This window comes from Urocampus carinirostris, chromosome 2 (genome assembly GCF_059441175.1).
Source record: "Urocampus carinirostris isolate Australia breed hairy pipefish chromosome 2, RoL_Ucar_1.0, whole genome shotgun sequence".
In the NCBI taxonomy this organism is placed as follows: Eukaryota; Metazoa; Chordata; class Actinopteri; order Syngnathiformes; family Syngnathidae; genus Urocampus; species Urocampus carinirostris.
The window spans coordinates 51790041-51817208 of NC_142350.1; the positions used below are offsets into that span (position 1 = coordinate 51790041).

General features: G+C 38.7%; 1 protein-coding gene across 2 annotated transcripts in view; it reads left to right on the forward strand.

Moving 5' to 3' along the window:
* myom3 (myomesin 3) overlaps positions 1-27168 on the forward strand; it is a 114835-nt gene that overhangs the window by 54227 nt on the left and 33440 nt on the right. For both annotated transcript variants that reach the window (XM_088327037.1, XM_088327038.1), the window contains exons 13-19: positions 1521-1574; positions 6807-6934; positions 13267-13453; positions 13779-13953; positions 14028-14149; positions 17770-17957; positions 22298-22424. In XM_088327037.1, the coding sequence (XP_088183163.1) occupies positions 1521-1574; positions 6807-6934; positions 13267-13453; positions 13779-13953; positions 14028-14149; positions 17770-17957; positions 22298-22424 (981 nt within the window). The remainder of the gene's footprint in view (positions 1-1520; positions 1575-6806; positions 6935-13266; positions 13454-13778; positions 13954-14027; positions 14150-17769; positions 17958-22297; positions 22425-27168) is intronic.

Genomic DNA, 27168 nt, shown 5'->3' on the forward strand with positions numbered 1-27168 from the left:
CTTTTGGGCCATTACAAAATACATCCATCCATTATCTGCACTGCTTATTCTCAGTAGGGTCGCGGGGCTACTGGAACTCATCCCAGCTATCTTCGGGCAGTGGGAAGGGGACACCCTAAACTGGTTGCCAGCCAGTCTCAGGGCACACAGAGACAGACAACTCACTCGCTCATTCAAACCTAGGGACAATTTGGACTGGCAAATTAACCTGATATGCATGTTTTTGGAACGTGGGAGGAAACCGGTGTGCCCGGAGGAAACCCACGCAAGCACGGGGAGAACATGCAAACTCCACACTGGAAGGTTCGATCTCATGACCTCAGAACTGTGCCGCACGCGCGCTAACCACTGTTCCCCCGTGCTGCCCTATTCCAATAATACTACTCTCGAAATATTACAACAGAAATACTACACAATCTAAAACTTAAAAATCTTATACTCAAAACATTCTGCTGCAGAAATACAACAAAAATACAACTGCAGTATTCTTAAAAAAATACTTACACAGCTAGAGAAATACCTTAAAACTAAATATCAAATTTAGAGCCAGAAACAGGGACCTAATAAAACAACATTTCAAAACGAATTTGATTAAACCAATATATATATATATATATATATATATATATATATATATATATATATATATATATATATATATATATATATATATATATATATATATATATATATATATATATATATATATATAGGGCAGCACGGCGGCGCAGTGGTTAGCGCGTGTGCGGCACAGTTCTGAGGTCGTGGGAACCTCCTGAGTGGGTTCAAATCCAGCTCCCGGCCTTACTGTGCGGAGTTTGTATGTTCTCCCCGTGCTTGCGTGGGTTTCCTCCGGGCACTCCGGTTTCCTCCCACATTCCAAAAACATGCATTTCAGGTGAATTGGCCGGTCCAAATTGTCCCTAGGTGTGAATGAGCGAATGAGTTGTCTGTCCCTGTGTGCCCTGCGATTGGCTGGCAACCAGTTCAGGGTGTCCCCTGCCCACTGCCCGGAGATGGCTGGGATGGGCTCCAGCCCCCCCGCGACCCTAATGAGGAAAAAGCGGTATGGCTAATGAGATGAGATGAGATGATTAAAGCCACTAAGTCACTCTAACACTATTGTTAAATAATACATAGCAATTCCGTTGCGTAAGTTGTAACATTTTTCATATAAATGCACGGATCTCTCAGTGGTTCTATCGCGGTGGGAATTGTGCACTGAAATGTGGCATTTGTGTGTGCCCGTTTCCCTGTGTGTGTTTGCTCGTCTGTAGATATTAAATACTGGGGGCAGATGGGCTTAGGTCCAGCGTTGCGCATCATTAAACACAAATGAAGGACAAGACGTAACGTTGACCGCCTTCCGGCCTGCTCTCCATCCATCCGTGTCGCTCCCTCTCACCTTTTTGTGTCTCTCTTTCTCTGGCTGTCACGGCAAAACCTGTGGCTGCCGTTTTGACACACTTGCACGGTAACTAAGTCCGCCAAGGTGCTTTTATTTCATTTTGTTTTTTTAGTGGTCAAAGTGCACAAAGGGAAGACCTTGGTCGTCAAAAAAGATGAACTAGAAAGTGAGTATTATGCATGGTCACTACAGCATTGTGTGTTATTTAATGCAGTGTTTCTTAAAGGGACAGTGTGCAATATTAGGGCCTCCTAGTGGTACAAACAAACTTTCATTCACGAAAAAAAAGAAAACATGGATTTAAGTGCCAGGCAAAAAAGCATGGACTATCATACCAATCTTAATTTTAAATAAAAGTCATAGGTCGAGGAGTTTTTTTTTTTTTTCATATATAGTGGAATCCCTAATTAGTTCGCCGCCATGTTTGTCTGCCTTCTTGTTGCCTGCTGTGGCACTGGTTTTTGTTCGCATTGGACAACAGTCCCAACTAGTGGTCAAATTTTAAACACTTGGGCTTTGAACATTGTCATGCCACAGAAAATTCCCTAAAATAATGCTTAAATTAGTTCAGCTGCCAGCTAGGCTTAGAAGATGACAATTAGGCTTAAGCTACTATAAAAAAGTTTTGCTTGTATATTATTTTGTTTATTTAACATTATTTCCTATAATACAGAATTATAAAACACAATAAGGGATTTTGGCTTATATGCACATAAAACAAAATGAACACAGAGGTAGAAATAGCCATGCTCCACCCTCACCGATCTCTTCTTCTTGGTCTGTTGGGTAGCGGCGTGATTGCATTTTAGAAGGACCAGATCTCATTTTATTGTGATTTTCTGTGTTTTTTTTGTTTTTGCTTTTCAAACTGATAATATTGCTTCCAAGAAAGTGTAAGGGAAGAGGAAAAGTGAAAAACATTGACAACAGTGATAGTCAAATAAGGAAATGTTTGCGAAAGACGAAAATGCTGCATGAGAGTCTGGCTCCGAAGTGCTGTTCAATCGTTCAGAAAATCATTAAAAATGTTTTCATCTTTATTGCCGATATATTAATCTTTTTTTATTTACACGTTTAAATCATTATTTTCGCATAGTTGCATGCTCCATGATTTATTGATATTTAGGGTATATAGTTATTTTAATATGTTGCTGTTTTAAAGCAGTTTTAGGGGTCGGCTTATATGGTTTATATGAGAGTATATACAATGGGTTTGAAGATGACGTTTCAGTTTTCACTTAAAAAGAAGAAATATCCGCTGGCAAATAATGGAGTCTCCATTACTGTCTCTTTCACCTACCCACTTCATCCCTGCCATTTTTGTCACCCCTTTGCACTTATTTGGTGAGGGCAAGGGAAAAATTCCTCTCAAAGAATTATGAACATACATCCTGCTTTCCACGTCGTCTCTTCAAGCTAATTTGTTGTGACATGACATGCGACCATTGTTCTTGTTTTTTCTTTTTTTCTTTTTCTCTTAACTTTACTCAGTTCAAAACAAGAACATTTGAACTCCATACAAAACATTTATTTATAACGTATTTAACTTGCGAAATAAAGAAGCATGCAGCCAGATGAATACTGCGCTTCACTCTCGTTTGTTCTTCCTCATCTGCCCCACCCACCTCTCTTACTGTTCTTTGCTTTTCTTTGAATCATAGCGCCCTCTATAGGTTTTGTAGTTCCAGAACACAACACAAACACATTGGCTTATTTCCTCTCACAAATGCATCCAGCTGGTTGGTAATGCCAAGGGGATGTAGCTAGAAATAAGTTAGAATGCTCCTGTGCTGACTTGGTGGAAAGTGGGCTTATGTCCCCCACTCTTAAACCTTACTCTACGCTTTGCGGAGGATTGGTGCATTGTTATCTTTGCACTTTTAGAGTATTGAGTGAAATTGAGGGATATAGGCTGTAATCGGATTGAGCCTTAGATTTCATCTTATTTCACTAGAATAAAATTGTAAAAAAAGTTGTTTATTAATATACGTTTTGTTTTGTTTTTTCAAACTTATACCTTATATCATGGTTCACGGATCCCTTAACGGCATGGGTCGTATGGGCACCAATAAGGATGCAACTCTGGACAGCCTTCTCAACTGTTGACAGTCTCAGGCCTGTTCTTGGGTGCATCGACTCGAAAATTCTTTATTTTAAACGCTGGTTTCAATGATGTCATTACATTGCCTTCAAAGCACATTATTAAAGCGGTTCCCTCATCGCTTGTGGCCTAATGTGTCTTCATATCATTTTGGACAACATGCTGTGGTAATTGAACGCTCCATTTCTCAGAAGAGAAGACGATGAACAGACCCCGGCGGCTATTTCAGTAAACACGCATCATGGCCGCCTGCACTGTGCTTGGCACCGAGCCCATGAGAATGAACATGACGGCGTCGTTTTCATGGGGGCGTCTTCGGCACGCACACATGAAGGTGAAAACATGCATCAAGCTGTGTGCAGCTTTATTCATCACAGGCAAATTCCCTTTCTGGGTAATGAAATATTCATGAACTATAATGGCACTCAGTAGAACAATCCTCATTTGGAACCAATTGCGCGGTAGTTTTCGAATGGGAAACATTTGTGAGTCTTAGGCGCCACATACACCCTCACAGAATGGAATTCACAAAATTCATAACAATCAAACATTTCTATCTACGGAGGAAAATCATGCAAATGTCTGTTCTTTACTTAATTAGTTCTATTCTCTAGCGTTTTCAGTTACATTGCTCCCAGTTTTGCTCTTAGTTGTTTATGTCACGGGTTTTCAAAATCATTAGACTCTTCAAGATGTTGATAACAAAAACGAGCGCATATTTACTACTGTACCGGAAGACAACACGTATAAGGGCAGCGTCGTGTAAAATGTGAGGCCTATATTTATAGAAAACAGCACTAGGGTAACCATACTATGGATAATTGTTTCAATCTGCTGCACTACCTTCCCTAAAGGGCTCCAATCAAGTTTGGAACTGTTCTAGCCCTTCATATTCGACTGTTTGGATTCCATTTTTGTCGGGCCTTTGCCATTATATGGCACTTTTATCATGTCTGCTGACACTACCTCAGGTTTGGTTTTAGTTTCTGGTTTGGACACGTTTCTAGTTTTAAGACCAGGTTTGTTTTCGTTTGTTATTTCGTTTTTTGTTCATAAATATCATCGCTCGTTGAGCACACCTGCCTCCGGCTTCTCCGCGTTTGGGTCGCATCTGACTCTGTGACAAGAATAATGCAACATGTTTTTTGTGTTGTTGTTATTGGTGGTTGCCACCGTAATGGACTAAATCGCATTCGCTTGCCATCGTTCCTCGAGGATTAAAGGAAACCTTAGCAACTTTATGTTGATGTCAATATACAGAAAATGTTGAATGCAGTTAAACACGATAGTAATTTAAATAATGGATGATTTTATTGGCACAATAGCAATTTTGAGTTGCAAAAACAGGAATGTTTTTTCAATAAAAATATATACTTTTTTTTGTAGTTTTATTGTTATTATCATTACTGTGAACAAGAGAACAAAGGAAATATTAAGACCTTAAGGAGGTCATAATGCAAACATAATCTAAAAGTCACATAGTGTAATATTTGACCACTATATGTTGCTGTACTGTGAATACAACCAAAAAATGAGTACCGTAAATTCCGGACTATAGAGCGCACCTGATTATAAGCCGCACCCACCACATTTTAAGAGGGAAACCGATTTTGTACATACGCCAGCTGCACCTGTATATAAGCCGCATGCACCCACATTCAAACATGTAATACAAACACAAAATTAACCCAAACCCGACTTCAAGTCCCGTGATTGAAACTAAATGTCCTTCATTAAAGTCCGCAGTCCAAAAATCACAGCCGGCATAATGAACGGAAAATGATACCAGTACTTAAGGTTTGATGCAGACCTGCAGAGTTCAGGTCCCGTTGAAAGTAATCCAAGGAAAAAAGTGTATATTTCCAAAGGTAAGGGTGGTAAAACTTTTCAGATGAACACATTTACTCACGCAACTCCTTTTTCTTTAACAAACTTTTTACCCCCTCTTCTTTCCTTGTCTGTTCCTCACCTTTAGCGGTCCCCACTTAAACTCGGCCCCCCACGTTTGTTCCCCCCCTCATTTTTCGTTCACCTGTGCAAAACATATCAGAATAAGTGTCTAAAATAAATACAAATAAATACATTACAAAAATATAAAGTTGCAAATACATATTATACATGGGTTACACATATTCACAAAGAAAGACGGTACACCGAGAGAGTTTTCAAAGCTTTAATAATAATAATATAGCTTTGACAGGGCAGGTAATGGTAGCAACACTCGAGAGCCGCTAGCGGCAGTTAGAAAAATTACATAAATTGGCCGCATCACTGAATAAGCCGCAGGGTTGAAAGTTAGGGAAAAAAGTAGCGGCTTATAGTCCGGAATTTACGGTACTACAATGCATGAGTATAAATATAAACTACGGAGACTCAAATTGACCAAAACACCTTTTTTGCCATGTATTTTGTGAAGTTTTTGTTTTTTTGTTTTTTTTGGGGGTACCCTTAGCAGCAGGTTGGTGGATAATCATGGCAGCCACATCTAGGTGAACCTCAGATTAGGTAAAATACATCCAAATTTCCTCACAAGTATTTTGTAAAATGCATCGTTATATGATAGTACATGTATTTTTGCTGATGGCTCAAATTAATAATATTTGTTTTTAAAGAATTAAGCTTTTTTTTACCATCTAAGAGGCGCTAAATAATACTCAATGTCCCTTTAAATTCAATGCCAGACCTTTCTCTGCAATGGAAAAAGCCTGCACCAGAAAGATCTGGCCATGCTAACTAGTTTTTGAAGGCCTACAGTAAGTTCTGGAGCTGTATAGGCTAGGTGAACATTGATAAGGTTCATGGAAATACTTGTTTCTAGGAAAACTTCTGAGATAACCAAAATGATGCATTTCAATCGGAACTTTCATTTTGATGCTTTTTTTTTTTGCATTTTTGACACCCCCAATATCCAAACCAATTTTCCATAAACACAAGTGCACTTTGCTTACAAAATAACATTGAACCTCTGCATGAACAATGCATAAACTTTGCAACAGCTGTTTAGCTCCTGATGTTTCTGTTGCCCTGATCGCACGCTGTTTGGTCACCATGGCGATGCATGAAGAATGAGATAGGGATTTGAAAAAAATGTATCTTCGTTTTTTTGTCATTTTCTTTTCTCTTTTGCCTTTAGGGAAAGCGAAAAATTGCAAAAATATATTTTGAAAAATGTCCCTGACCTGCCTTATATGTTCTGTGTAGAAATTGAATGAAGTGCTCGAAACTTAATACGAAATGGACCATCCAAGACGGATTTCTTCTTCTCCTCCCATTCCACTTCATCTTCTCTCGCTACAGGTCAGGTACGAACGCCCCACCCGCCCACAAACGTACACGCCTGCGAGCTGACCGACACGTATGTGGTGCTAAGCTGGACGGAACCAGAACCCCGAGGAAAAGAGCCACTCACCTATGATGTAGAGCGGGTGGGTGAAAACCAACGTTCTTTCCTTTTATCGTTTTCTCAAGAGCTAAACTCGATTTTTATTGACTACGTTCACATGCATGCAATAATCTGATTGGAAACTGAGTACTGTAATCATTCACAACATCACGCTTTGTACTTCCAGCCTCAATGAACATTTTTCCGCGATCTATTATCCCCAATGACATTTTTATGGCATGAAAATCTCTCACATTTAGGAGGATTTCACTGTTTTGAAGTCAAAAAGGGTGATCTACGTTAATTGATCATTAGAGGATAATTTGGAGGTGGGGAGGAGTGGTATTGTAAGATTACATAGAGTAAATCGGGCATTTGAGGTGAATCGTTTGAATTAATATCAGCATAGTTTGCGTGGGCAGGAGTGCTGTATTCATTCGTGTGCAATGCGAATTTAATGTCATTTTATTATCACGTTTTATTTATTCAGGGTACCCGAGACAAATGTTAGAGAATGGCGAAAAAGTTGTCCTGGAAGATATAAATATAAACGCACAAAACATGACAAGGGAAACAACTCTTTTTATCTGATGTTGAATCGGACTTTGAAGGACATTAAATAAATACGTTGTCAATTTTATGTTGGTATTGCATTCACAGTTGTAATTACATTTTAATCATGGCAGCATGCCTTCAGCAACGTTTGTCACTTTCAATGGTAAGATTGTGTTAAAAAAAAAAATATATATTTTGAATTGATTTTTAATCAAAATAAATAAGGGGGGGTCGTTATACACACATAAATACGGCATTCCCTTCACACCCTTCTCACCTTTTTTTATTTAACCCTGAGCCATTTTCATTCCTGATTTTAACCGATCCGTCAACCAAAGAGAACTGAACTCGTGGGCTGCTATCCTTTATACCCGATTGCATATTGCAGACAGCCGAGACAAGCATTGGGCTTCTGTCAGGGACTAGCAGCTCTTTTTTGCCGTTAATGTATTTCAGCCTAAAATGAAGTGCACTAATCCCGTTTTGCTGCGAGTGGGTAACTGCAGAAAGAATTCAGATGGTAGGCGTACCGTGCATGGTTTCCTCCGTAATGTATTATCCCTGGTCGTCTATTGCTTTTTTGCGGGTTCGGGCAGTTTGAAAGGGCCATTGTAACCTATGTTAAATGAACTGGCCACGAACCATTGTCCTCAGTTGACTGTTGCTGAAAGCAGGGGAGAACAAAACAAATTTGTGTCATTTGTGGCGGCTCTTTTTTACAGCTTTATGCAATTAAAATGAGCAGCACCAATGCGGCCAAAATCCATTATGGCCAGTCGACTACTAGTAGGAGCGAGGGCTGGCCGAGCCCATTTAAAAATGAATATGGGGGCAGGGCTACTTCACAGATCTTCTAATACTGGAGGGATTTTGGTCCTGTGATAAACAAGGGGTTACAGTAATGGATTTCTGGAAAAATCGGAATGAATCGTTTGCTTGCCGAGAGACTATGAAATAACAACATTTAGATGGCGTTTGAGAGAAATCCCATTACAAGGATGAAGCGGGCGCAACGTCATTACGCAAACAGATTTCTGGTTTTGACATTAAGAATGATTTTTATCATTCACTCACCATATTCAACAAAGGACCATGTTCATTACCTACACACTTCAAAAGTGAGCTCCGTTTATGCATCTCATGTTTACAAGATGTTCTCATACGTCACGAGATAAAAGCCTATGCACTATATATAGATGGATACAATTATGGCAACCACTCTAAATGGACTGTAGCATCTTTGCCACAGGTGCAGAAAATAAAACTGAAATGTACCGAAGAAATCAACCAAAACACATGAGGCTTTTTTAGCGAGTAAGCTAGTTCGAGTGTATCATTCTCTTTACGTCAAGTCAAGTCATGTCATGTTAATTTGTACAGCCCTTAATCACAAAGTGTCTCAAAGGGCTGCACAGACCACAGATTATTGCAAACCACGGACTATTATGACACCATCCCCTGATCTAAAACCTACATGAGGGCAAATACTACACAGATATTGTCAACATAAAATATAGGTTATCCGTATGCTATAGAATAGAAGTGTGTTTTAAACCTAGATTTAAACAGTTCCACTGAGGTTGCAGATAAAATCGCTCTCGAACCTGCGGATCTCTTCTTGGCTCTTGGGATCACTAGTAGATAAGCATAGACAAGTGCATAATTCCTGCATAATTTCCTGTGTGCCTACAAGAAATCGGATTACTCGAATGTGGATGGATACATGCACGAGTAATCGGAAATTAAAAGGACTGACAAATACAATGCAAAACAAAATACTTACAATCGGATTATTTAATTTAATTGGATTTCTGTGTTTGTTTACATGGCCTTAACTAAAAGGAATACTGGAAAAATTACGGTTCTAATGCAATTACCCGGCCGTAATTATGCCCACTTGTTGATTCTGATTCCCTTCTGACGCCGCAACATGTGGCAGAAATAAAAGCGCCTCTAGTCTAACGAGAAGGTGAACAAACAAGTTGACGGCATCTGTGATTTTGCGCTCGAGTGCAGTTTGAGGTCACCGATTCCGACGCATCCCACTGAGTATGACAGAAAAAAAGTCTCACGTCCTTTCATTCTTTTATCATCATCAAAAGTGAAAGCCTATGTTCAAATAAGATTCCTCCACCTTGTGGGTGCTCGTCTGATCTTTTCAGCAATAAAGACTCCCGCAGGCTCTTCAATATCAAGCGTGGACGCCCCAGCATTTTCCAGCTCGTGCCATAGGAAAAATGTTTTTTTTATCATTTATCCATGGATTGTTATTTGTTCCCGGGGTAATAACTGTCAGAGCTGTCATAAGCAAGGATAGAATACGAAAGTTTGGCACTTTCATTCTACCCATATAATGAAGGCTGCATTCAAATATATCCCTCAGCCTTGAGCAAGACCTGTATAATCTGTCATGTCTTTGAGAGCCTTTTCCGATTTCAAAAAATGCTTCTAGACAAATGTGAGCTGGATTTTGTAATAAGATGTGACATCGAAGCTTAAACTTACAACGGATTATTTGAACTTCTAAAGTTTGGTGTAGAGGAGTCCAAACTTAGGGGCCGGTCACACATTTGCGGCTGAATCACGGCCAGTAATTTCTGCCTGTGAGGCGGACGCTATTGGACGCTTTGAGATCGCCATACAGACGAGATACAGCAGTGCTTTACACGCGGTCGGAAATTCGCGCGCGGGTGGCAACGCGAAAAAGTTTTGCGCTGCTCAATTCTTCAGAGCACGAGGTACACAGCCTTTCACGAGCGTATCGAGGCTGAACCACGGCCAGAAATTCACACGTTGTTGGCCGCGCGCAAAACTTTTGAGCTGCTCAAAAGTTTGAGCACGTGTTAAACCGCGTGCCGCACACGTGGTCAACACGAGGTAATGACTTGGAAATGACGCGGAACGACGTGCTCTGGCCGCGGCCAGGGCGTGGTTACACATGGGTAGGATGGGAAATTTCAGCGGTTAATCGTTGGTTGGAGCATGGTAATAGCATGTTCTGCGCCTGTATCGCGGTGTTATTACGTGAAATTAGCGTGTTACGCGTGTGACGGTCAAACGCCTTTCTCCGCGTATATACAGCGCGATTTGCCGAGCACACGTCAGTTGTGCTCGAGACGTCAAGGGGTGAACATGGATCCCCGTCAGCGTAGTGACCTCGTCTTAATCCATTTTTATTTCTTGACATTTCTTTTCAAGATAATAAAATAAAAATGATGCCATAGCTTGAAATCTTGATCTTCACGGGACTGTGTCTTGAGTGGTTATGATTTCTACAGCCCGGTGTTATCCGAGAAATGCATCCCTGCCGAGATTTGCATCCCCTCGCTACTACAACCACTTTTACCTCGTTTTATCTCACTTTTAGGGAATGTAATGGCGAACATATAACCAAAACCACTTCGTCTTGCATTTGTTGGAAATGTAATACAACTTAAACCATTCCGTCTTTGTTTTTGTTGTGAACGTCATCGAACGGTAAATCCTCCCCCCTCGCGTGAACGCGCATTCTGCTGCGCTTCCAACAAAAGCGATCGTATTCTATATAAAACGCTTATTAAAACAATAAAGCGAGCTAATTATAACAATTGGGAGATCCGAGTTTATATTACGCGTTTATTCAAACAATAAAGTGCGATCGTATTTTACAAAATGCCTTTGTTAACGCGGATGAAAAAGTCAAAAGCGATCGCAGCAGAATGCGCGTTCACGCGAGGGGGTGGGGGTGGGGGCGTTGCGTAGGAGTCAGATTTGGGCACAACACCGGCTCGGGAGCTTTTATACCCGTGGTCCACACGAGAAAATGACGCAGAAATGACGCGATGAGGAAGCGGAACAGTCGCCGGCGTCTGTTTTGCGGGCATACCAGCGATGAACAGCGGGTTGGCCAATTTTGCGCATTTTCCATCGCGGGCAACCACGGGCAAAAAAAAAACGCAAAATTTTAGCCGTGATTCAGCCGCAAATGGTGGTGTGTGACCGGCCCCTTAGATAATGAACAAACAGAAATTAATAATGAAGATACTTATTTTCATAAAAGTACTTTTTGCGGTTTAACGGGTACTAAAAAGAGGAATATGTATATTTATGAAAAACGATTCTGTTCTACAAACAAATATAATGTATGAGTAGGAAGGAAAAAAAGCAAAATATTAGAAGCAAATATCAAAATCAAAGAGAAAAGTTTTTTAATGAAAAAATATGATGTTTTTGTTTTAATATATGAGTGGAACGCTGTGAAAAGTATAATGAAAGAAAAGGTGTAAAATGAAAAGTGGAAAGTCATGAATAAATCCTAAATTAAGCCTAAAAGTTTTTTTTTAATGGGAATATTTCCAGGTCAAAAAATTGTATGGAAAAACAGTTAGGTTCGATAAAAATCCATCCCAAAACCTAGGATTTTACATTGTTATATAATCCAAAAAAAATGATATCAGTGTAAGTCTATAAAAGGAGGAAACAAAATCAATCTCAATATTGTTCTGTTATATATCAAGAGCCACAATGTGACCTAAGTTGCTTTAGTATTTATCGAAATTAACAGTTTGACTTTATTTCTAGAATTATTTTGATAGTTATACTCAATAATTCAATCTCTAATCAATAATTTCACGTCATCACCACAAGTGACCATCAACAGCATTTCCGCCTTCATTCCCTGACCCCCGATTATATCCCTAACATCCAATTCATAATAAGGTCTAAATTAAGAATCTCAGAGTAACTTTTCACACAATCATACCTGGATTCTATTTTGCACTTAGACTTGGCATCTCCTTAATCGATTTGAATACATTTAAGATTCCGTACTACCAACAGATGACAGTCTTTATGACTCCCAGACCACAAAATGCTTCGCCGTATATAACGACACAAACATCTGTGAGTAACAGTAGTAAATGGTAGATGGTCTGCATTTATATAGTGTTTTTCAAGTCACTGAAGACCTCCCAAAGCGCTCTACAATGTGCTTCACACTTACCCATTCACACACACAGACTCACACACCAATAGCAGAGTCAGCCATGCAAGGCCTACCTGCTCTTCGGGGGCATTAGATGTGGTCTCTTGTAAAAGTCGCCATACTTTGGCAACTCACTTGTTGAATTGTTTGGCACATTGACTACCTTTACATGCAGGGAATCACAATGCGGATGAATTGTTTACATACCTCGAGATGAACAATTAAACGTATGCATATTCTATTCAAGTATTCCAATTACAAGGGCAAAGCGGGAGCAGCATTACCACGCAAATAGATGTTGTTTCCAACATTTAACATTTGGCAACAAAGTAGCGTCTATTTCTAAGATGTGCTCGTACGTAGCGTTCTTAAAGCTTGTACTTACACTTTATATGGATGGATACAATTGTGGTGTCTACTTAACTGATGCACTTGTGACATTTTTGCCTGGGAGTAGAAATTAGAACTGAAATGTCCTGGAGAACTCAATCAATAAACATAATAAACATTAGCTTTTTTAGTGAGTTGACCAAAGTTTGCATACATAATTTTTCTCTGTACTACAAGTCCTACAGTGCATTGCTGCATAGAAAATTGTTTGGCTCTGGGAAACTGCGTATGTGCACACAAAAAAAGTATTACTATGTGTGCACTTTCGGAAAATAAAAGGCCTAACCCAACGATGGCAATCAGAATGCTCTCAGTAGGACCTTTGTTGGATTGCTGTGGATGTTTACATGGCTACACATAAACAGAATACGAGCAATAGTCCGTTTCCAATCAGAAAGTCCCTGAAAAAGCTGTTGAGCAAAAAGTAAGTTTTTCTATTATGTCACATGTCCCGGGTTCGATTTTAGGCTCAAGAAGGGAAGGAAAACAGCTGGGAGATGGTCAGCTTGGACGCTGTGGTCAACTCTCCGAGGTTTCCTGTTTTCGACCTTGTTAAGGGAACGCGGTACCTTTTCAGAGTCCGGGCCGTCAACAAGTACGGCATTAGTGAACCATCGGAGCCGAGTGATCCAATCTGCTTGGGGAAACCACAAAGTAAGTCCGTGTGTGTGAAGTGTACTTACCAAATAAATGGTGACCCTTTACTCTCTGAGGGACCAAATGATGGATAAAACTGACTAATGGTTGAAGGTACTTGGATGAAAAAACATTGCTCAACAAGTACCTGACTAAAAATAGTTTGAGAACCTCTATACTTATATTTGATCACCCTGAACAAGTAACAAACGTACCATACATAAATACATTAAAACACTGATATACTAACCAAATCAAGAAAGAAGAATATCAGACCTTTATTTGCTGACCCCTAATCAATCAACCAAAAACAGAGCTGATGCTTGTTTTTATTCCCTTACAGACATCCCTGCTCCCCCATCCTCCATCCAGGTATTTCCAGATACCGACACCTCAGTGTCGCTTCAGTGGGAAGAGCCCGAAGACAAAGAGGGGATCCTTGGATACTACGTATACTGCAGCAAAACCGGTGAAAGGGACTGGAAAGTTGTAAACAACAAACCCGCTACCGAGCCAAGGTGATAATGGACACTAAAACCTTTCAACCTTCAAACACATTTATCGCATTGATTCTTCGATGTGTTCTTTTCAGCTTCACGGTCCATGGCTTAGAAAATCGTAAGGAATACGTGTTCAGGGTGAAGTCCGTGAGCCGAGCTGGAAATAGCGACTACTCACAGGAGTCTTCCCCCATAGTGGTCAAAGGGGCGATTAGTAAGTGCATTGGGAATTGCAACTTGTTGTGAATAACAAATATGACTGACCTTTGCGGGACTATTTAAGCGCATGTAGTCAGACATAAAACTCCTAACAATTGTTGGCGTTAACACAATCCAATCAAAAAACTAAATGATGGACTTTGAACTGGTTGATCAGTCGAAATTCGAATCAATAACCTGCAACTGGAAAATGAATCAACCAATAAACAAACTGAGCAACTGACTATTTAAAGCAAACAACTGTTTAAACTAATCAATCGACTGCTGGAATAACAAAAGAACTGACTCACCAAACAGCTGAAAAATCGACCAATATGAGGACTGATCCTGGTCCGCCAACCATACAATTAGCTAACCGAACAACCAAATCCCCCACTTGAATATAATAGAATTGGTTAGAATTGTCTACATTGTTCATTGATAACAACATAGTGAACACTGTTTATAGCGACATTGGACATAGAATGAACATGTAATTATCTGCAACGCCTATCCTCATTAGAGTCGCAGGGGTGCTGGAGCCCATCCCAGCTATCTTTGGGCAGTAGGCAAGGGACACCCTGAACTGGTTGCCAGCCAGTCGCAGGGCACACAGAGACAGACAACCATCCACTCACTCATTCACCCCTAAGGACAATTCAGACCGGCCAATAAACCTGACATGCATGTTTTTGGAATGTAAGAGGAAACCGGAGTGCCGGAAGGAAACCTACGCAATCACGGGGAGAATATGCAAACTCCACACAGGAAGGTTCGATCTCATGACCTCAGAACTGAGCCGGACACGCGCTAACTGTGCCGCCGTGTTGTATAATAAATACTTAAAAGAGAAAAGAACGGTTTAAAAAAGAATATTAGGATCGATACAGTATCTGATGTTTACCAATTATTGCTTGTAGTCTTGCTTGAGTTGTAGTGTAATGAAAATAGTGCAATGACATTTACAGTATTGTGTGCTTGGTTAGGATGGTGATAGTTCCACAGAAGAAATTTTTTCTGAGCCTGTTAGTCCTCTTGATTTTTGGGGTTGTTAGAGTTGATGAATAAAACAAAGAACTAACTCGTCTTGGGACTGAGAGGTCACAGGTTTGATTCTCAGCTTCTTCGGGTTGAATGTCAAAGTGTCCTTGGGCAAGACACTGAACCCCTATTTTAATTTTTCCTAAATCAGTTAACCGGTCAGGACCCAGCATCACACCTTAATTACAAGCTGGCACCCAAATCAAGAAAAAAATTCCACTTCTCAAATGTATTCACCTAAATGATTTTGCATTTTAAACCAGGGATATTCACATTTCTAACAAAAAATAAAATGACAAGTTCAAGAAATAATATTCCATTTAATCCTCATTTAACAGCATTTTTGATTAAAACTAAAAAGGCTTCACTTCAGTCATTTTTTTCTTCAAGATAATAAGATCTATGGCCATGCTCAATGTGTTGAGACAAACTTTATTTGTCTTTTTTACTGTTATGAAATGGGGGGTATCAAATCCCATTTCCAGGGAATTATCGCCATCTACTGTAGAGTAGTATAAATGGCCTTTATTATTTCCTTTCTTCTAAGTCAAAGGCCTGCAACCCACTTTTGTGTCCCGACCCACCAGTTGAGAAATGCTGTTGTAGAAAATCATAATAGCCCACCTCTGGTGAGCTCTTAAGTGTCTAGGTGTTCTTAAAAGCTACCTAGTACCCAGGTTGGTGACCCCTAATCAAATGTTTACCCCTTGCACCTCAAAACCTCTAGTTTTATTATTTTTAAGAAAAAGAATGTGCATATCAGTCATAATGCTGGGGGAAAAGACAACGGGCCACAGGCGGCCCACCAAACAAAAATGATAAACTTATGAAAATATATGTTAGTGAATCAAATAAAATACTAATAATACAAACAAATGTATTTGTTGCCATATTTGTCCCCTATGTCCCTTTGTGTGTCTACAGCAAAAATACTACTACAGAAAAACTGCCAAATTAATACAAAACTAAATGTCAAATTTAGTGCTTTAAAACCGAGACCTAATGTATTATTTTGCTTTCATTCTACAAATAAAATACGGACAATATGCAAATACTCCAAAATAGGACAACAGTAATTGTCAAGAACCAGAACAGGATCAGGACCCAATTGCGTGACATTCTCACACAAGCCTTTTATTTTACAGGAAATGGGGAGTCATGCACGTTAAGCAGCGGTCTAGCGTGGAAAGACAGGAATCCAGAGACCGACTAGATCGATTCCAATTGTCTGAGTTGATATCGGACAGATGGGGTCGATACTGGACAGGACGGGACAGACAGGATAGATAATGAATCAGGATATCGAAAATAAACAGGACAAAGTCTACAGGAACAAAAACTGGAGAAAATAATAAACAGGACACAAATAGGCGGAAACTAAACTGAAAACCGATATTAAACAGGAAAAAATAAACGAGAACAATACCGTACAGGAAATACCAACAGGGACAGGACCGAGTCGAAACCCACGTCTTGCGGGGCAGAAGTTCTTTGACGGGCTGACAAAGGGACGTGAGATTAAAATAGACAGAAAGCCAATCTGTTAACGAGCTGCAGCTGGCGCCACACGGGCGGGGCCAATTAGGCGCCATGGCAACCGTGACAGTAATACTAAAAAAAACAGTACATTTATGCTACAAAAAGTCTACTATGAAAATACTGCAAAACAAAACTATAGTAATTCAACAAAAATACTAGAGAAATTGTACAGGAAATCTGACTACAGAAATACGACAATACTATCCATCCATCCATCCATCCATCCATTATGCACGGCTTATCCTGAGTAGGGTCGCGGGGGTGCTGGAGCCCATCCCAGCTATCTTCGGGCAGTGGGCAGGGGACACCCTCAACTGGTTGCCAGCCAGTTGCGGGGCACACAGGGACAGACAATTCGCTCGCTCATTCACACCTAGGGACAATTTGGACCAGCCAATTAACCTGACATGCATGTTTTTGGAATGTGTGAGGAAACCGGAGTGCCCAGAGGAAACCCACGCAAGCACGGGGAGAACATGCAAACTCCACACAGGAGCTTCGATCTCATTACCTCAGAACTGTGCTGCACACGCGCTAACCACTGCTCCGCCGTGCTGCCCCACAACAATACTAAAAAACTAAATATCAAATAATTTAGTGCTTCAAATAGGGACCTAATATATTATTTTGCTTTCCTTGTCAGTGTTTCAAAACCAATTTGATGAAACTAATCTATTTAAAACAAATATTAAGAAATACAGCATGTAAATGTCTGCATGCATATTTATTTAGAAAAAGAAATTGGATACCGTAGGTGTCTATGACTGACCCTTTGGCCAATTTTTTTAACCAAATTATTGCCCACCCCTATTGAGCTATAGAGCAGAGTTTCTTGAAAATGTAAAAAATGCCTGTAAAAAGAAAGCCACAAGGCTTTTCTTTGGACTCTATGTCACATAATGTGACTCATTCTATTTCTATTCACCCCTTTCATTGCCTAGTGAGCCTTTGCATTTGGATGAGATGCCGTGAACTGGAATATAGCCTTATTTAAATGCCAATTCCAATGAGCTGTGCCTCACCCGCTGCGATCTTTTCTTATTCCGTCTACTGCAGGGGTTCCCTCCGCTCCTTCGGACATCGCTTTGCTTCTGTGCACTGGATCGGAGATGGTTTTGAGCTGGAGGAGGCCCCGTTTTGATGGCGGCGCCCCCGTTAGGGGGTACTACTTGGACAAGCGTGAGGAGGGTACCGAAGCCTGGCGGGAGGTCAACCAGAAAGCGTTCAGAGAGAGGAGGGCCACGGTTGGTAACATTTTTTATTTTTATTTTAAAAGTCAGTTGGGCTCCTTGTTCCTAAAATATGTGATTAGCCTCCATGTAATGACAATATTGGTTTATCGTTTTTGTTGATGGTGGCGCTAGTTGCTTGGCAACAAACCGAGTTCCTGGGCTCCTGCACAAAGGGTCTTTAGCCCACTTGGTGATTACAAGTGGGCCCTAATTGAATATTACTTTTGACAATTAGACAAAGATTTTATGAACTAAACATTATTAAAATATTACTAATTTGTTTGTATATAATATATACCGGAGCCATATCCCCCTAGTGGGAGGTGGCTAGAATCAAGAACACATTCCTGACTCTTTCTGGGAGATTGATACAGGAGAGGGGGTTCCCAGCCCCCTCGCTCAACCCAACTGATGTGTTGGGAGTCATTACGTGACCAAACACCCCAATTCCAACCCCTAATGCCAAGCGCCAAGCAGGGAGGCAATGTGTACCAATGTTGTAAGTCTTAGGTATGACTCGGCCGAGGCTTGAACCAGCGACCTCCCATTCTCGGAGCGGGCGCCCTACCCCCAAGGCCACCGAGCTTGTTTGCATAAAAAAAAAAATATATATATATATATATATATATATATATATATATATATATATATATATATATATATATATATATATATATATATATATATATAACATATTATATAACATATTATTTTATTTCTCTTTATACGGCAGAGCCCTCATTTGCGTTTTCTTTCAACACAGTAGCAAATTTGTACTTGAGTTTGTAATCGCCATCTTAAGTGGTCTCATGATCCAAAAACGCGTGATGTAGACAACTCAAAGTGAAAATGAAAACAACGCTGCAGCTAGTACAAAAAAATATATATTTCATTCGTAAATTCAAGCATGCGGCTTTTAATCAGGTCCACTCCGTATTCCATAATTTACGGTAAATGTTCACTTCCCACAAGTTCAGGGGAAGCACTTTGGGTAGTTAGCTCTGCTTGTGGTCATTATTGTAACAAATTCTAGCTTTGTCAGAGAAACAGCGTTTTTTAGGGTGCACTATGGTCACCGATTTGCAAGCAAATTCTGGTGACACGACAGATAAAACCCTGCTTTCCTTCATGTTCTTTGAATTTAATGGTATGATTTAAATATCAAAAGTCAAACTGTCCTTTTTTTTATTCTACCAATCCGCCGAGCTCATCGTTTAGCCTCTGTGAGTAAGGCGAGAGCGTCTCGCTGAGGCGATAAGAGCCTGAAAGTAAGTGGCTGCGAACAGAAAGATCAATGTGCAGATCAATGAGGCTGATTCCCCTCTCTTCCTAAAGCAAAATTGTCCGGTGTGGTCTCGGGAGAATTGTGGGTGGCAGCGGTAGTAATGCCTTCTCAAATGCCTGCTGGAGCTTGGAAGGAAGCTGCTTAAGAGACCTGGAGCAATAAATCCTAACAAACGCGCAAGGGAAAGACCGCCGAAATGCCGAGTCCAACTCACTTGCACTTTATTGAACATTTCTCACTGAGTCATTGTTTTGTCCCTGTTAGTTACCTTATTTGAGTGTTTTACAACCAGTGTGATACAATACCTTCCCTAGTGTGTTGCAAGAAGTGGCCTAATTTTATCTTTGCAAAAAAAGCATGCCATTGTTCGGTATTTTTCGTCCAGTAATTGTGTCATTCATCCAAATCAGTAGGTGGCAGCAGATTACCATTTGTTTTTCTTCCTTATTAAATAGCTATGTGCTCATGAAGTAGTCCAGAGAAATAAACAGTGAGAGTAAAAATGATTTGATCCCTTTCTGATTTTGTTGGTTTTCCCTCTAATGAAGACGCGATGATTCTGTACTTTTAATTATAGATGTATTATAACACAAAGAGATAAAATATATAAAAACGGAATTAAATTCAACAAAAAAACACCTGGACTTGGCAATCACCTGTATCAGATACATGTTCACATAATCAGACAATCAGAAAGGTAACAAACTCTTCAACATGGCTGAGACCAAATAGCCCTCTCAGAACCTCAGAGCGGGACCTGCACAAATCGGAATGGGCAACAAAAACATAAGCAAGATTAGGCCAGTGATCATTACAAAGTTGCGCAAAGTGATGTGAAAAATTGAACTATTTGCTCTAAAATCAACCTGCAATGTGTCGGGTGAGAAAAATGCTACCTATGATCCCAAGAACACTGTGCCTATGGTCAAGCATGGAGGTGAAAACCTCATGTTTAGGGGGATGTTTCCTTGCCAAAAGCATAGGGCTACTTTACCAAATCAGTGGGAAGATGAATGGAGCCATGAACTGGCGGTTATGAAGGCCAACCTCCTCTCTGCCAAGAAGCTGGGCTGTGGTTGGGTTTTCCAAAATGACAATGACCCCGAAACATTCAGCAGACGCAGCCAAAGAGTGGTTCAAGAATAAGCACATTATGGTCATGGAGTGGCCCAGACAGTCTCCAAAACCTCAACCCACTTGAAAATCTATGGACTGAGCTGAAAATCGAAGTTGGCAATGGACAGCCAACCAAACCATAATGATTTAGAAAGGATCCGCAAAGAAGGATAGGCCAAAATACCCCTGGCATGTGTGCTAACCTCGTGGTTAACTACCACAAACGTCTGACCACTGTGCTTGCAAACAAAGGCTTTGTCACCAAGTATTAAAAAAATTGTGTGCAAGGTTTTTGATTTTAGGTGGTGCCTGTAGCAACAAGATGGTGGACATGTCATCTCCCTCTGGTTTGGACTCATGTTATGTAAAATAATACAAACATTAAATATATTGCATGTTCATATGATAGTTTATAGTGCTAGTAGTGCTAATTCTTCAGATCAATATAGTTTTTTTTTAATCAATTAAGTTATTTTTAACATTAGGAGGCGCAAAATTACGCAGAATGTCCCTTTAAAAGTGCAATGCAAAAAATATAAAGTAAAACAAATTAAGTAAAAATGTGCTTATATTTCTGCTGATTTGAATTATTATTTAACAAGAAAAACACAAAAACTGAAAAGTTAAAAAGAAGCAAAGCAATATCAACAATATATAAAATATCTAATTACAAAAATAAAATCATAATAAGTAATAAAATGGAATAGTCGAATAGATTTTAAAAATGAAATAATGAAAAAATAAAATATTAAATAATTATATCGTTATGTCATTGTTATTGGTCTGATAAAACTATATGCATATTTATTTATAAATTTATGTAATAATCTATGGTCTGTGCAGCCCTTTGAGACTTCTTGTGATTAAGGGCTATACAGATAAACATGACTTAATTTAATATTATTATTATTAACAATGAATAAAAATGTAGTCAAAATATAGTCCAAAATTGTACATATTTTCTTATTTTTTTAAAAAAAAACTGAATAAAGTTAGAATGTAGTAAAACATTCATTATTTTGCTCCATTGGCATAAAATAATTGCTCATTTTAAAATATGGTGTCACCAAAAAAATTACAATAAAGCAAGATGAAAATGAACCATCCTGTTTGGAGATTGCATGTTCTCCTCGCGCTTGCGCGGGTCTCCTCCAGGCAAACCCTGGTTTCCTCCCACATTCCAAAAACATGCATGTCAGGCTAATTGTCCAAATAGTCCCTCGGTGTGAATGAGCGAGTGAGTATCTGTCTCTGTGTGCCCTGCGACCGGCTGGCAACCAGTTCAGGGTGTCCCCTGCTTGAAGACTGCTTGGATGGGCTCCAGCACCCCCGTGACCCTACTGAGGATAAGCGTTGCAGATAATGGATGGATATATATGTATAAAATTTTATTAAAAAAAAAAAAACTGAAAGTCATTTTTGCTCATTTTTTTATTATTTTGTTCTTTTTCTAGAAAAAAATATACAATTGTAGTAAATATATAAATATATATATATTTAAATATAAAACAACAAAAATAAAGTAAAACCATAATAGCTAAAGATAAATATGTAGTAAAACAAACAACAAATGCAATAAGAAATATATGTATACAATAATAAAAAATTAAATAACAATAAATAATAACAAAAATATAGTTAATCCTTTGCACATATGGTTTCTGCTTTTGATTATCATTTCTTATTTCACTAATAATGAATCAAAAACTAAAATACATTTTCAATGTATTAAAAAATCTTTTCTATTTTTTATTCTATTTAAGTTACTTTTCTTGAAAAACATGAAAATATGTAGTAAAAAAAAATGGTTCTAAGTATAGCAAAATCCAAAATTCCAGCAAAACTATTACCTGTTTTACATCCTTAGCAGATGATAGGAAACACATAATACTGACAATTTAGGGATTAAAAAATACTGCCCTGTTTAGTGTTTTTGTTTTGTTTTCCATAGGTTTCGAACCTGAGGAGCGGGCTTCGGTACGAGTTCCGCGTGATTGCTGCCAACATGGTCGGCGTGGGGGAGCCTTCCGATTCTAGTGAGGCTTTTCTGTGTGAAGAGTGGACCATGCCAGAACCTGGTGAGTGCCAAATCTGGGAGAAAAATAATCACGCTGAGTTGTTAATAAACCTTCAAAAATCTGAGCATTTTTTTGCTCAGATCATCCTTACAGAGTAAAATATAAATTGAACTGCAACATCATTGCTGAAGACGAATGTTGGGATTGTTTCAAGTGTTTTTTTTTAGTTTTGTTGTTAAAGAACGACACTTCAATTCAAGACAAAGCAGGTTTAAAGCTTCAACTCTTGAGTTAAAGCAGTATTTATACTATAACTTAAAGCTTTGACTCTGATTTCAAGCAGCATTTCCATTTTAATTCAGGACTTAAAACAGCTTTATAGCTTTAGCTCAACAAATAAGGCAGCTTTTAAGCTTCGACTCTGTGGTAATGCAACATTTTAACTCGTATTTAAAAGATGAAGCAGAATTAAGCTTGTATGTTGAGTTAAAGCAAAACGTACACCTAAACTCAACAATCAAAACAGGTTTGAAGCTTTAACTTTGAGTTAAAGCACCAATTATGCTTTAGCCTAAGACTCAAAGCAGTTTCAAATCTTAAACTTTAAATTAAAGTTTCCTTTACACTTAACTCATGAGTTAAAACTTATTTATTTTAAAGTTTATTTGTATAGTCCTTAATCACAAGGAGTCTCAAAGGGCTGCACAGACTACAGACTATTATTACACCATCCCCTGATCTAAAACCTACGCGGGGGCAAGGAAAACCTCAAAAACCTCAACATGAGGAAAATGGGATTGCACATGAGGTAATCCCCTTCCAGCTTAAACAGGCTGTGATGAATGTTGTACTAAAAATGAATACGCAGATATCATCAACAGGAAATATAGGTAATTCATAAGCTATAGAATATAATTGTGTTTTAATCCTAGATTTAAACGGTTCCACTGAGCTTGCTGACCGCATCTCAGGGAGCAGAGCATTCCACGACATCGGGGCCCGAATGGAGAACGCTCTCGAGCCTGCATTCTCTTCTTGGCTCTTGGGATCACTAGTAGACCAGCATTTTCAGAGCGAAGGCTCCGGACCTGAACATAGGGGGAAATTCAATTTTATTCGCTGCGTCATATGCTGAATTCGTTGTTCTCATGACGTCACTCCTGACACATTTTGTATAAAAATCAAAAGGTAGGAATACATGGTCTAATACTGTTGCCAAGATATAGCACATTACGAGGCAATCCGTGTATTTGTAAATCTGAGCACAGTAACAGGTTACCCAGAAATGGCGTCATGAAGTCGAGAGGTCGGGCCTTCGTTGAACCAAAGAAGGGTAAATTAATGAAGAAAATGCAGTACACACTAACACGTGCAAATATGAGTAAAAGAAAATATTAAAAGATAATTAAAATGAAATATTCATGAATGATTAAAAAATAAAGACAAGAGCCTTTCAAAATTGCTGCGTCGACAGGCAGAAGTCGTCACTTTAATGGAGTCACTTCAAGCCAACATTTATGCTTCAATTTTTTTAGTTAAAGCAGTACTTACACTTTAACTCTAGTTAAAAAAGTTTTAAAGCTTGAACTCTGATTTAAGCACCATTCACAATCCGACTAAAGGTTTGACGCAGTTTCAAAATTTTAACTGCAAGTTAAAGAATCATTTATTCTTCAACTTGAGAGTCCAAAAGGCTTTAAAGCTTTCACTCTGAATAAGAGAAGTATTTTTAGTTGAAGTTCAAATCAGCTTTCGAACTTTAAATCAGCATTTACGCCTTAACTCAAGAGTTAAAGTATTAACTGAAATGAAAACTATTCTCCGTTCTAGGTTACAAGGACCTATTGTAGTAAATTATCATGAACTGTCACCTTAATATGGCTTTTATATTTAGATAATTTTACATTCATTTAATTTTAGGATCCTGATCTTTAATAATGCTAGTAGAATGCAGTCGCTCCCTTAAAGTCCCAATGTGTAATATTTGACTACTAGATGGCAGTGTGGTTTCTTGTACATCTGAAGGCCAGCGACACACAAAACACCGTGGCGGCATCCGGGCGGGGGCCTAAGTGTGGATTCCACAGTCTAAAAGAAATACACAATTTTCAACTTATGATGTTTTTTTTTTATTTTTGCCTAGTATTCAAATGAATGAATGGGCTCCAGCACCCCCGCGACCCTACTGGGGATAATTGGTGCAGATAATGGATGGATAGGAGGCATTAAATATTACACATTGCCCCTTTTAAAAAGGTGTGATACCAATGCATGGTATCGTTACCTTCCCATTGATACTTGTTTTATTGGATACATCTTAAAACCGGATGAAAAGGCAAACCATGTAAAGCTTGTTTTTGTATGTGTAATAAACAGGAACGGAAGTAAATGAGCCTTCAAATAGTCTGTATTGTTTGAATAAATAAATAAAAGGCAAATTATGGATTGCGCTTTTGTGAACAAGCTTCTTTGTTAAATCCTTTTTATTAGTTTCGAAAGTAAACCACAACAGGGATTTGCTTTGAGTTTCAAGAGCCAATAAAAACCACAGGAGAGAAAAAAAACTCGCCTGATTACCTTTAAATTAGCCAATCAAATCGACCCGGCCCATAAATCCCTTCGCAGCCTTTACAATTTGAAACATCAGAACGCACAAGCTAAACTTTTTCAATCAAATGTAGCAGAAACTTCACCGAAGCGATGCAGGCTGAAGATGCTCGGCCTTGGATTGTTGCTATGGCGACATAAAAGCCGCAGCGAAATAAAAAAGCCCTCGGGGATGCGCGTGTGTTTCGATTTCTGAATCTTGCACGTGGACACTCAAACATGCATGTGCAGCTGCCTCTAACATTAATACTGGAAAATGGAACCAGACACTCATGTACATGCAGTTTTCTGAAGCGCGGCTCCTTAATCATTGTCAAAAATGTAAGAAAAAAATTAGTTTCAAACCCAAGAACTGAGCAAAAATTCTACCTTTCTGGTGTCTTTTAAATGAGGTATTTGAAACCAAAACAGATTCTTTCACGCGTTTTTTTCCCCCTCCATCCACCCATCCATTGTCTGCACGGGCAGTAGGCAGCCAGTCGCAGGGCACACAGAGACAGATAACTCACTCGTTCATTCACACCTAGGGACAATTTGGACCAGCCAATTAACCTGACCTGCATGTTTTGGGATGTGGGAGGAAACCGGAGTGCCTGGAGGAAACCCACGCTGGCACGGGAAGAACATGCAAACTCCATACAGGAAGGTTATCCTATTTCTTTAATGATTCCTGTAAAATGTTGACTTTATCTATTTGATCAACATTGTTTTCTGTTGTTTAATCAATATGTTTTTTTTTAAAGAAACCTATTTTAGGGACACAAAGAAAACATTATGTTTTGCCCCCTAAAAAAATTTTCTTAAAAGTAAAAAAACAAATTGTGACCACCCATCTCAATAAATTAATCCACTTTTGGAGGATGTTTTGAACAATAAGACCCATATTTTGATTTCTACTAATTAAACAACAAAATTCTGGGGCTCTCTAAAAGAGAAAAAAAAATTTTTGCTCCGATTTTTCACTCAAAAACTTCACAAATGAATCCACTTTTGGTTGATATGGCTGATAATATGAACCAATTTTTAAAAAAATTTTTTTTACATAAAACACCAAAATGGCTCTCTTAAAGAAACATAATTGCTCATTTCTGGTTGCTTTTAAATGGGATCTTTGTAACATAATAAACCCACATTTTTATTCTTCCTAATTTGGGGGGACATCAAAAGGAAAACAAAATTCAAAATTTTCACTCAATTATTTTGTTAATTTATTTTTATATTCATAGTGAATTTAAAGAAATCACCTAACTTGTATCATCTATAGTGATAGTTTTGATCTATCTGTTTTTTTTTATATATATTTTTGTGTTTTGTTTGTTTTTTTAACAAACCCAATGTGGGCGGACAAAAAAAATAAAAAATTCTGCTCAGTTATTGCATAAAGCAATTTTTTTTCTAAGAAACAACCTTTTTTTCATTGATCTCCATTGGTTGTATTAAAAAAGCTGACCAAGGTTCTTGTGATTTTTTTTTTTCACACAAAAACCCAATTGGGTGTTTTTAAAGGGAAGATTTTTAATATTGAATCCACTTCTTATGGACTTTTTAAAAATATTACCCAAACAATTGTATTTATAGGTATTTTACAAGAAAACAACACACTAAAAGAAAGAAGTCGTCATTTTTGGTCACTGCTTTGGGACAAAATGACTACTTTTGGTGGCTTCTAAGAGGAATGATCTTAATAATTGAATCCACTTTTGGGCAGTGTTTTGAAAATTTGACCCAAATTATTGTTTCATAACAAAACGACCCAATTTAGAGTTAACAATGTAAAACGATAAATCACACATTTTGCTCAATTCTCTGATACAAAACGATTCTTTTTGGTGGCTTTTAATTCGGACAACCTATCTAAATACATTAACCGTCTTTTAAGTGCTGTTTTATGTATTTGATTTGTTTATAACAGAACAGCCTACCTAAACAGTCTCAAGTGCATGTGTCTGTGGTATTAATATTGCAAAATGCAACCAGGCACTCATGGCACACACGGTTCTCTAAAGCAAAACGTATTAATCCCACTGGATTACCTTCTATTTATTGACATGATAAATTTTCGATGATCAACCAAATTCTAGCCTCAGTCATTATACGCCACCATTAGTATATTTCATTTATATTCAATTTTCGAGAGACACCGGATTGCAGAACAATTTAATACTTTTTTGGTTTCATCAATGGAGGAATTAGTTCA